The sequence below is a fragment of the Sturnira hondurensis genome, unplaced genomic scaffold (assembly GCF_014824575.4).
Source record: "Sturnira hondurensis isolate 20B ecotype Veracruz unplaced genomic scaffold, ASM1482457v3 Scaffold0003693, whole genome shotgun sequence".
Lineage (NCBI taxonomy): Eukaryota > Metazoa > Chordata > Mammalia > Chiroptera > Phyllostomidae > Sturnira > Sturnira hondurensis.
The window spans coordinates 9,194,683-9,206,757 of record NW_028076324.1 but is presented as its reverse complement, the minus strand read 5'-3'; the positions used below and the strand labels follow the sequence as shown (position 1 = coordinate 9,206,757).

Genomic DNA, 12,075 nt, shown 5'->3' with positions numbered 1-12,075 from the left:
AAGCTGTTCATCTTTGGTCTCCTAGGGAGACGTGTGTATTTTGTTTGATGTAACCAGCACTGCCATCTAGTTCTAGAACATTCGCATGTCCACCCTGTTTACCTGAGCAATCACTCCCCATTCCCCTTCCCCATTTTCTGCCTCTGTGGATCTTTCTGATCTGGACACTTCACATAAATGGAAACACTGCAAAGCCTTTAGTGTCTGGCTTCTCTCCCTGAGCCTCATGTTTTCGAGGTCCATCCACATTGTAGCGAGTGTTGGCACTCCACACCTTTTTCATGGCTGAGTAATATTCCAGTGTTTGAATGGACCACACTGTGTTTATCCATTGCTAGCTGATGGGCACTTGGGTTATTTCCACCTTTTGGCTGTTAGGAATAATTCTGCTGTGAGTGTGTATGGACACATTTTGGTCTGAATACCTGTTCACAGTAGGCACATATTTTTAGGGTGTTATTTACTTCCAGCTGACACCTTTAAGTCAGCACCACCTATTAAATGACTAACGCCCCTTTGCTGTGCAGCAGCCTCTGGCTATGTGTGGCTGTTGAACATCTGAAATGGGGCTTGACTAAACCAAGATGTGCTAAGTCAAAACATATGCCAGATCTCTAAGACTTAGTGCAAAAAAAATAGTTGTGAGAAAACTCATTAATAATTTTATATGAGGCCCTGGCTGGTGTAGCTCAGTGGATTGAGTACAGGCCTGCGAACCAAAGCATGGCTGGTTTGATTCCCAGTCAGGGCGCATGCCTGGGTTACAGGCCATATCCCCAGTATCGGGTGTGCTAGAGGCAACCACACATTGATGTCTCACTCCCTCTCTTTCTCCCTCCCCTCCCCATCTCTCTAAAATAAATAACTAAAATCTTTTTTAAAAATAATTTTATATGAATTATCTCTTGAAATAGTACTTTGGATAGAGCATGTTAAAAATAAATCATCGCCCTGGCCAGGTGACTCAAGTGGAGTGTTGTCCCATACACCGAAACAGTTGAGGTCCAATCCCGTCAGGGCACATGCTTAGGTTGCAGGTTCTATCCCTGGAAGGAACGTGTACAGGAAGCAACCAATTGACATCTCTCTCTCTCTCTCTCTTCTCTGTCTCTCTTTTCCTCTCCCCCTCTCTCCATAAAATCAATAAACCTATTCTTGGGTGAGGATTAAGTAAAAATAAAAAACATGTTATTAAAATTATTTTCAACCATTTCTTTTTATAGATTTTACATGTGGCTACATATTTCTATTGGATATAGGAATTAATTGTTTTTAATCCTCACCCAAGGACACTTTTTTCATTGCTTTTACAGAGGAAGAGCGAGAGAGAGACATCGATTGGTGGCCTCCCATACACACGGAGGGTGAAACGCACCAGGACCAGAATCGAGACCACAGCCTTTTGGTTAGCAGACGATGCACCAACCAACTAAGCCACACCAGCCAGGGCTAGGAATTATTTTTTAAGGAATGAAGCCCTTTCCTGTCCCCTCTGTGCCCTAAAATAACCAAAAGTAAGTATTTTTATGGAAGGAAAGAGATAGGCATTGTGGCTTCTGAAGGCTATACTAGACAGTCCTAGCTCTTAGTTGAGGTTCCACAGCCCCCTCGGCCTGGGTCCCACCTTCTCGCAGCACCACACGTTCATACGGTGGGTAGTGACCCTGCCTGGTCAGATCTGACAGGTCCTCTCGGCTCCGATGGGTCGTCTTCTTGGCACCTCGACGAAAACCTCGCAGTCGCCAGAACTCTGCCCGCCGACCAGAGCCCACGGAGGCGCCAGGCCCGGGCCCCACAGCTCGCTGGACGGCCTCCAGACTGGCCAGCTGCTCTGCCCTGGGAAGAAGGGAGGTTAGTGACCCCGAGGTCAGCACAGTCACAGCCCCAAAGATGACCACATCCCAGTCTCGGGGCCTGTGTACTTGTCACCTCCCATGGTAAAGGGACTCTGCAGATGGGATTAAGTTAAGGCCCCTGAGATGGAGATGTCCCAAGATTGCCCAGGGAACCTGGTGTCATTACAGAGTCCCCATAAGAGGAGGCGGGAGGGTCAGTCGGAGATGGAAGAGGCTGCACTGCTGGCTGTGAGGACAGAGGGAGGGGCCACAAGGCAGGGATGCAGCACCTCTAGAAGCTCAAAAAGGCTGAAAATGTTCTCCTCTGGAGCCTCTTGAAGGACCAGCCCTGCCCACACCTGGACTATAGCCCTGAAAGGTTCCTTTTGGACCTCTGACCTCCAGAATGTGTGCAGACTGAACCCACTCGGCCGGGGGTGATTTGTTGCAGCAGCCTCGGGAAACCCACGCAGGTGCAGCTGCACCACCCAAGTCTTTGCACATTTCCTCAGGCTGGACCTTCAACATTTCTAAGAAGTGACATCACGGGAAAACTGAGGCCACGGGGCAGCCCCACTGAGGGTGGGGAGTGGTCCCCACCTCTTCTGGTTGGGAATGATGCCGCGCTCCTGCTCCCGAAGGTCACGACCCATGCGTACCACCAGCCAGTGGCCCCCACGGGTGTGGCTCTGCCCAGGGCCTGAATACAGCGTGTCCAGCACATGGAAGACGTCGCCACGGGTGAAGCCCAGGCCATAAGGTGGGCTGGGCTCCAGCTCAAAGTGTGTGCGGATGTAGAAGGAGTCGCCCACGCGGGACTGCACCATTTTCTGGAAGACTGTGGACAGGGAGAGGCTCTAAACCAGACGGCTGCCGCCTAGACCTTACCCGTCCCCAGGGAGTGGGCCTCACTGCTAGGCCACGCACGGCTCCCTCTTCCTTCCCCGACTCACTGTCCTGCTTCCGCTGCATCACCAGCTCTACCTCCTCGCCCAGTGGCAGCCCCAGCAGGACCTGCACGGCCTCCTCCCGAGTCAGGTTCTGGAAGGGCATATCATTCACCTGCCGGAGAAGGGGGAGGGGATGGATGAAGCTCTGGTCACGAGATCCCAGCTCTCCCTCTGGACAAAGGCCACCCACAACTGCTGCCAGATCTGCTTTCAAGGGCCCCAGTGACTGGGGACAGAACAGGGGCATCAGCCTGTGGCAACACGGGCATCACAGATACATGAAGATCTTGGCCCAGACAGAACCCAGGCACAGGACCTGCCATAAGTACATGAATAACCGAGACTTGGCGGGCTGTCATCATCAAGGCCTGGGAGTGGGGGTCACAGCGGTAACAAGATCCTGACACTCCAACAAGTGTCATGTGACACTCCAAGTCAAGGCTTGTCACAGGGTTGTGACAGGGACAACAATATATAGACACAGACAGCAGGTCAGAGACACCAGCCTTCAGGGTCATAAGAGGGACAACAGACATGGACAGTGAGTCACACCTGCTCTCAGCAGACCCAGTGGGGTGGGGGACACAGGCTGTAACAGACCCGGGAGTGCCACCTTGCATGCCCACACACCCACGGCCAGCCGTCCCCAGGTTACCTGCAGAATCTGATCTCCCTCCTGGATGCCCTGTTCCTCCGCCGGGCTGCCCTCCTGCACCCCTGACACGAAGATGCCCACATCGTTGCCTCCAACTAGCCGCAGCCCAATGCTGGTGCCCTTGCAGAAGCGGACCACCCGCGAGTCAGGGCTGTACCTGAGGGAAGGCAGAGGCAGGGCAGTCCACTGAGGGCGAAGAGGTGAGCCCCACCCACTCTGGGCCTTGGTTTCCCAAAGAGCCACATGGGACCCGTGATGGTCCCATCAACACACTGGTGCAGGAAGGCGGGAGTCCGGTGACTGGGAAGATAGCCCAGAGATGTGGGGGGTTTCCAGTTGGTGGGCATTCGCCCTGGGGCACATACCCACGGTCCTCCAGGCTCTGAGTGCTCGGCACCCTGTAGATGTCATAGCTGCCTTGCCTGGGGGTGTCTGAGAGGGATCGGCTGGTCTGTTTATGAAGCACACTGGCCAGTCCACCCACCAAACCTTTGCTATGGGGTGTCCCTACCCTGTGGATGCCGTCACCCAGCCCTTAGCCCTTCCCAGGGAGCTGTCTCTGACCTCTCAGGCCCATGCCAACTTCTCCCCCTCTGCCTGGCACAGCTACACGGGCTGGGATTAGAACTATCAGAAGAGGAGCTCAGAGTCACCCCCACCCCCACTCTCTGTTCACCTGGTTCCGAGATGGGTCTGGAATCCATGGAACTTTCCTGCCGAAGCTGGGCGCTCTCCCTGGTGGGGAAGAGATTTGAGGTGGGGTGATTTTTAAACTTTTCATTTATCTGGACTCAGATTCAAGTCTTGGTTCTGCCCTCTGCAGCCATGGGATAGCAAGCCCATCGCTCTCCCTCTCTGAGCCCCAGGTTCCCTCTGAGCCCTGGGGGTGACTGGGTGGAGTCAAGGCTTCAGTCAGGGCTGGACTGAGATGAAATAAGCTTGGGCAAATAGTCATTTCACTGTTTTAATATTAGTGAAAAGTTCTAGTGGTTGCCTTGAACTAAATGTTCGAGTCCCAGCAAATTGGTATGTTGAAGCCCAACCCCCAGTGGGATTGAGTTAGGAGGTGGGGGCCTTTAGGAGGCGAATAGGCTTAGATGAGGTCATCAGGGTGGGGCCCCACCACAGGGTTAGGGCCCTTCTAAGAAACACAAGATCCCTGACTAGTCCTGGCTGGTGTAGCTCAGTGGATTGAGTGTGGGCCTGCGAACCAGATGATCAAGGTTTGATTCCCAGTCAGGGCACATGCCTGGGTTGCGGACCAGTTCCTGGCAGGGGACACACCAGAAGCAACCATACACTGATATTTCTCTCCTTTTCTCCTTCCCTTCCCCTCTAAAGATAAATAAATAAAATCTTAAAAAAAAAAGAGCCCTGACTAGTGTGGCTCAGTTGTTTGGCCATCGAACCACACAGCAAAAGGTCACGGGTTCAATTCCCAGTCAGGACACATGCCTGGGTTGTTGATGCATTCCACGGTCAGGGTGTGTACAAGGGGCAACTGATTGCTGTTTCCCTCACACATTAATGTTTCTCTCCTCTCTTTCTCCCTTCCATCCCCTCTGGAAAGTGAATAAATAAAATCTTTGAAAAAATGAACGGAAGAGACACTCACACCGTGAGCATTCACTATGGGCTAAGCACACACATCATCTCCTTTTGTCAGCATTAATTAGCGCCCTAAAGAGGCAACAAGGGAGTAAGGCTGGGGCCTTGGGGTGAGCTCTCCTCTGGCCTCCAAGATAGCCCCAGAGACCCCCACCTTCTGGTGGTTACGACGCTGCGGTGCCCCTCCCACAGTGAACCGAGGGTGGCCTGTGTGACCGAAAGACTACAGAGGCAGTGCAGGTGCGACACATCTGAGATTGGGTTCACCTTTACTCTCTCACCGTTCATTTTATGGAACCAGAAGGACAGGCCCACCTGGTGAGGATCTGAGATCTCCTGCCAGCAGCCATGGCAGTGAGCGTGGAAGTGGGTCGTCTGCCCCCAAAGCCTACAGCCCCAGACAACTTTCGACTGTGACCTCATGAGATTGCAAATCAGAGCCACTCAGCTAAGCCGCCGCCAATTCCCAAGTCTCAGAAATGATGGGAGTTACCAAATATTTACTGTTGTTTCAAGCCACTAGGTTTGGGGATAATTTACGTAGATAACAGATACAAACTCCGCTTCTCAGGATGCTGAAAGCTTAAGTGATGTGCCCGTTATCTAAACAAACCCCAAGTACTGAACAACTTATGTCTTGTAGGCATTGAATTCTGTCCCCTTAAAATTCATCTGCCAAAGTCCTAGCCCCCTATATCCCAAAATGTGATGGTATTTGGCAATAAGACTGTTGTAGATCAATTAGTAAAGAAGGGTCGTACTGGAGCAGTGTGGGCCACTAACCCAACGTGACTGGTGTCCTTAGAGAACAGGAAAATTTGCACAGAGAGACAGACACATCGGGGGAAGACAGCGTGATGACACTTAGGAAGGAGACAACTGTGCAGGGGCCAAGGAGTGCCAGAGCCATCAGAAACCAGGTGACAGGCCCAGAGCCGATTCTCCCCTGGAGCCTTCAGAGGGAGCACAGCCCTGCCAACAGCCTGATTTGGGACTTCGGCCTCCAAAACCAAGACAATTTCTATTGTTCTAAGCCACCAAATTTGTGGCACTTTGTTACAGCAGGCACAGGAAACTAATACAAAGTAATTCCAATGTTTTCCTTTTATAAAACATCATCATAATGAACCAGCAGCCTCCAGTCCCAGCAAACATCCATGCCTATTTTGCCCCCAAGAGAAATCCCTAAAAGGGCCTTGCCGGGTCAAAGGGCATATGTATTTTAAAGTCTTCTGGGATGCATTATGAAATTCAGTTCTTTCTGCTTTGTCAATCCATATCTGGTCCTCCCAGTACCCAAGAACCAAAAGCCACATGCTGTGGGCAAGAAAGACTATATATGAATGGGGAAGCCTCTTCCAGGTAGGCCACCAGGACTGCACCCTCAAGGCGACCCCCAGTTGGTTCCCCTCTTGCTCAACCATTCTGATCAATGGTGGTACGTACGCGGGGGAGTCAGTTCGGCTGGCATCGGGACTCCACTCCCTATGCTGGGGTGGTGGTGGGACATGGGATGGTGGCGCCTGAGATAGTTCTGAGCCGAGGTCTGAGATGTCTGCAGGGGAGAGGGCATCCCATCAGCCACAGTCCTGTCTTCCAGACTGGACACATTTCACAGTGGGGAACATCAAGGCCCCTCTAAGCAAAGGTACCTAGACCAGAGTCGGGTTCAGCCAGGTAACTCCAACCCTGATTTGCTGTGTAGTGTTCAGCAAATTTATGTCCTCCTCTGAACCTCTTGGGGACAGGGTCACCAACTCTGACTTGGCCCTGCCTAGTACTACCACCTCCCCTTCCCTTCATTCAACTCCCTCCCCAGGGCCTGCCTCCTGGCCCCTCCCTCACCCTCCAGGAGGGAGCTGTCACTGTCACTGACGGCTGGTGGGATGTTCACCAAAAACTGTCCTCGGTCCCTGAGCACCAGTAGAGTCAGCTTCCCTTCTGACTTCTCAATCAGTCGCTTTGTGTCACTCAGCGACAGATTCTCACTGGACACACCATTGATCTACAAAGGAAACAGAAAGGAAGAGAGGACATGAGTTAATGAAATATAGGGGAACACTAGAAACATCACTTGGTGGGGGGACTAGAAACACACAATCCCCTGGGGTTACTAAAAACAGACATCTAAAAAGAAAACAATAGAACTGGATTCCTGCTGTGAGAGGAAACTATACCAAGAACTAACTTTTACAAGGATTCTAGAAACAGACACTTCTCTAAGGAGGGGAACACTAGGGGGAATTAGAAACAAATTGACTTATCTCCCTAGGAGGGGAAATTTCTCATGAGATATTAGGAACAAATATTAGAAATGGGCCTAATTAAACTAGAGGGAAAGGATACTTAAATATACCAGAAACTAGGAAATACTGGGGAAAAAGCATTAAGAGGCAGATCAGAAACTGAATTTCTAGGAAGGACTTACATCACTTCCACTCACACCAGGAACCCTCTAACATTCTGTTCTCGGTAGCCCTGGAAATTGTGAGTTCCAGTCCCCCACCCAGCTGTTTCTAGTGTTGGCCCCAAACTACTAGAAACAGACAAGTCCTCAGGGTCACTAGAAATAGATTATTCTGAGGAAGCTCTAGAAGTAATCAACTGGAAAGAGTTGAGAAATCAAACACTGGGAGTCACTACAAATTCTCAGGAGCGGAATCTAGACAGAGACCAGCTCTTGAGGCAGAGCTGCTCCTCCACACCTCATCTCCCATCAGCACCATCCATCTCGGGCAGGTCCTCGAACAAGACCTGAAGCCAGCTGACCAGTGATTCTGATACTAGAAACAGACAACCCAAAGGGGGTACTAGAAACTGACATTTGGCAGTGGATTAGCAGCAGAGGAGGGGATGAGGGAGAAGAGGGGAAAGCCACTTCTAACCCTGTGGGAACCGGCAACAATGCAGAAGTCAAACGGGTCAGGACCAGCTCTGCCGACTTTGACCTATGACTCAGTGGCACTCATTACCTCTGGCCTCAATCTTCCTGTCCCGCCCCTGACAGGAAGCCTGGGCTCACCTGTAGGATGAGGTCTCCTTCCTGCAGCCCACTGTTGCGGGCAGCCAGGCCCGAATCTGTGATGTGTTTGATGAAGATCTGGCTGCCCAGTTTGACCCCAAACTCTGTGGGGAGAGAAGGGAACGGGAGGCAAGGCCTGGGATCGGGGCTGCCGGATCCTCTCCGAGCTCGCAGCCTTTCCCACTGTCCAGTCCGCTGTGCCACAGGGAGGGGTCAGGCTCGGCTCCCTCCCTGTCACGCAGGGGCTGTTCCGATACTGACAACTCAAAGGGACACAAGTATCACTGCAGGGATTCTGCTGTCATTCCATGGGTGCTGCGGGGAGAACTGTTTTCGCTTTTCCAGCTTCTAGAGGCGCCACATCCCTGGCTCGTGGCCCCTTCCTCCGTCCTCACGGCCAGCAGCGCAGCCTCTCCCATCTCTGACTCTGACCCTCCAGCCACCCTCTTATGAGTACGCTGTGAGGACATGGGGCCCCCTGGGTAATCCAAAGTCACCACCACCTCAGGGGCCTTGACAGTCCATCTACCAGGTCACTTTGCCACATGAGCTGACATGTTCACAGGTCCTGGGACCAGGATGGGGACGTCTTTGGGGACGTCATCTGGTTGACCACACCCAGTAATGGACTGCCCTTTTTTGTGGGGATGCCAAGCCCCACTGCCACCAACACACCCGCTGGCCCACCTTCACTCTCCCTCCTCCGCACCAGCACCGACTTCACTGGCTTCATCTGCACATCCTGCCGTGGCAGCCGCTTGAAGCCGGACACCAGGGCCAGCCCGTTGACCTCGGAGCCCCCATCCAGGCTCCTACTCGAATGGTTGCCAGCCCGGCTCCGGCAGCCTGTTCTGGGCCGGTGGGAGCGCCTGCCCAAGGAGCAGCCAGAGCCGCTGGATGTGTCGCCCTCGTAGCCCCGGCCGTGGTCAGCCTCCTCATGCTGCCAAGGCCGGTCCTCATCTGAGTCCTGGTGTCCTGGGCCATGGGGGCTTGCCTTGGTGGTGGGCAGCTGGACCTTCCGGGGACGCTTCACTGTCTATTAGGGGAGTTGGAGGGGCAACCAGCTCACTGCTCTGTCCCGTCCACTGGGTGGCCCTGGGGAACCCCAGCCACTCTGGGCTCAACATCCAAGCTGGGAATCGGGAAAAAGATCCCACTGCTCACACTCATATCATCCCTGCACCGCGGGGCCAGTGGGGCTCAGCCAGGAACACAGGTGCCCCCGAGCCAGGGCTGCCCCTCCCGCCCGGCCCCACTCACAATGTTGGCCATCTTGGTGCAGGTCTTCAGTATCTGAATCGCAAAGGCGGAGTTGACGCTCTCCATGGACACACCATTCACCATGGCAATCTGGTCCCCCACCCTGAGGGAAGAGGCCAGGTCTCCAGGACAAGGACCCACACAGAAGCCCCTTTCCCCAGGCCTGCCCTCAGGACCCCTGGCACCTCCCAGTGCCCACCTTCAGGGAAGGCACCGCCTGGTCTAATTCCCTAGTGCCCCTAGGCTCACAAGAGAGTTAGCCCTCTGGGCCTCAGTCTCCTCATCTGTAAAATGGGGCTGCTGCTCACAGAATGCACTATAATCATAGCAATGCAACCACGGAAGGGAAGTTGGGGTTAAAACTGGCACCTCTGTCACTCCCTCACTTTTCTCTCTCCCCACCTATGCCTCATAGCTTTCTTTCTCCAAAGTTGGTCCGTGATTCTGGGCTGAACCATTATCACCCATCAGCCACTCAAGGCCCAGAACCATTTCCCCCAAACACCTCCCAGAGCCTTTTGCCCCCACAGGCTCAGAACACTGGTTCTCCTCCCTTCTGGCCAAAAAGAGGTTTCCAGGTCACAGGGATGGAAAGCACAGCACGGGGATTACAATCAATAGTATTGAATGTCTATGTACGTTGTCAGGCGGGTACTAGACTTATTGGGGGAATTACTTCGTAAGTGATACAACTGTATAACCACTATGCTGTACACTTGAAACTAATATAATATGGAATGTCAACTGTAATTTAAACACTAAAAAGTGGTTTCCAGGACTTTTTGGTCCAGGAGCTCGCTGGGGCCACTCTGGCCCAGAAACTGTGTTGGAAGCCCGAATCAGTGGCCCTGTCCCGCTGCCAGCCCCAAGCCCTGTGCTGGCAGAGCTGGAAGGCACCAGGCACTTCCCAGGCCCCTAGCTTTGGCCCATGTAGGTCCCTCGTTCCATGTGCCCAAATCCAGGCTGCACGATACTCACTGCAGCCTGCCGTCAGCGGGCCCTCCGGGCACCACATCGGACACAAACACGGACCCACCAGGTCGGTCATGGCCACCAGAGATTGCAATGCCGAAGCCCCGGTGGGGGTCCTGCGGGGGAGTCAGAGGCAGAATGAGCTTTTGCTTCCCTCCAGGACAGAAGTTCTCCCATGGGGACCAACTGCCATTTCCATGAGCAACCAGCCCCTCAGGGAGAGAAGGCCTCACCTTGCAGACCGTGGCTGTGTGCTGTTCCCAGATGGTCAGCTCCTCCATGTCCAACACCTGGCAGGAAGGGGACAGGGGTGGTGGATGTGAGGTCATGGCACATTCACCGGAGCATCTGGGGGTGCCCGGCCTTCAGTGGGGAGCCCCAATCTGACACCCCCATGATTTAAGCCTGTGGACAAGTTGCTATGTCTCTTGAGAACTCAGTTTTTCCATCTGCAAAATGGATTTAAGTCAGTGGTTCTCAACTGGAAATAATTCTTCTCTCCAGAGGACATTTGGCAATGCCTGGAGACATCAGTGTCTGTCACAACTGGAGATGCCCCTGACACCAAGTGCACGGAGGCCAAAGATGCTGCTCAACACCCCCAGAGTTCGCAGGGCAGCCCCACCATAGAGAACGGTCCAGACCCAAATGCCGATAGTGCCAAAACCGAGAAACCCCAGGTTAAGTGAACCAAATTGTATTGGAAACAAAAAAAGGTGAATTCTTGGCCTCTTTCCCCGAGGAAGGTTTGGCTCCGTCCCTGAGGGGATCTAACAAGACCTGTCAGACAAAGGGAGCTCACTCTGCTCCAGCCACTCAGGCCTCCTTGCGTTCCTGCAACACGCCAGGCACACCCCTGCCCCTGGACTTTGCACCTGCTGTTCTCTCCCCCGGAATTTTCTTCCTACAGCTCTTCGCCTGACTCCCTCCCTCAGCTCCTTCAGGTCTCAGCTCAATGTCACCTCCTTCGGGAGGCCTCCCCACCACCCTGTGTGGAACTGTGACCCCACCGCCCCAGAGCAGACCACTTTCTCTGATACATTGTTCTGTGCCATAACTTGTGATTCCTAGGTTTATTTTTATCTGTTCACTGTCCATCGCCCCCCTCTAGAATACCGGCTCCAAGGACAGAGATTGTTGTCTTGCTTACGATGGTGTCCCAAGTGCCTAGATCACAGCAGAGATTCAGTGAATGAATGTATTTAGTGAATGAATGAAGTGCTCCCTTTGTGCCAAGCAGTTTACATGTACTATCTCATTTAATCCATTCTTTGAAGGGGAATTGCTTTTATCCCGTATCACAGATGGGGAAACCGAGGCACGTAGAGGTGATGTCACCTGTCAAAACAGAGCTGATGGAGAGTGGGGCTCTTGGAGAGCAAGTTCCCAGGCTGTAGGACCCTGGGAAAAGAGGGGACATGGAACCTGACCAGAAGCCAGCCCCCACCCATCCCTTACCTTCTGCCAGGCAGCCCTGCTCTCTGGGGGGTCTTGTAAAAATTACTCCCCAGTCTGGCACAGCGCAGGTCATGACCCCCTCCACGTGTGCACTCCAGTGACTTTTCTTATAGGTTCCCAGGAAAGCAGCCTTCCTGGCTCTCGAGAGTGGGAAACAGGCCAGAGGAGACAGCAATGAAGACAAGAAAGGGGCCTCACTCTTGGCCTGCAGCACCAGGTCACCATTCACAGCCAAGGCTCCCATCCCTTGTCTGCCCTCTGCTGGCTGCTGTGCTGCCTCTCCTGGCTTCACCTTCCTTATCTGCAAAATGGGTG

General features: G+C 53.2%; 1 protein-coding gene across 2 annotated transcripts in view; it reads right to left on the bottom strand.

Annotated features, from left to right (window-relative positions):
* Positions 1–12,075, bottom strand: part of TJP3 (tight junction protein 3) — a 31,236-nt gene that overhangs the window by 6,487 nt on the left and 12,674 nt on the right. For both annotated transcript variants that reach the window (XM_037042538.1, XM_037042537.1), the window contains exons 2-14: positions 10,536–10,592; positions 10,309–10,418; positions 9,331–9,433; positions 8,758–9,106; positions 8,071–8,174; positions 6,894–7,053; positions 6,495–6,603; positions 4,117–4,175; positions 3,806–3,872; positions 3,441–3,597; positions 2,789–2,897; positions 2,436–2,673; positions 1,625–1,836 (exon numbers count right to left, since the gene is read on the bottom strand). In XM_037042538.1, coding sequence (XP_036898433.1) covers positions 1,625–1,836; positions 2,436–2,673; positions 2,789–2,897; positions 3,441–3,597; positions 3,806–3,872; positions 4,117–4,175; positions 6,495–6,603; positions 6,894–7,053; positions 8,071–8,174; positions 8,758–9,106; positions 9,331–9,433; positions 10,309–10,418; positions 10,536–10,583 — 1,825 coding nt within the window. In that variant the 5' untranslated portion in view covers positions 10,584–10,592. The remainder of the gene's footprint in view (positions 1–1,624; positions 1,837–2,435; positions 2,674–2,788; positions 2,898–3,440; positions 3,598–3,805; positions 3,873–4,116; positions 4,176–6,494; positions 6,604–6,893; positions 7,054–8,070; positions 8,175–8,757; positions 9,107–9,330; positions 9,434–10,308; positions 10,419–10,535; positions 10,593–12,075) is intronic.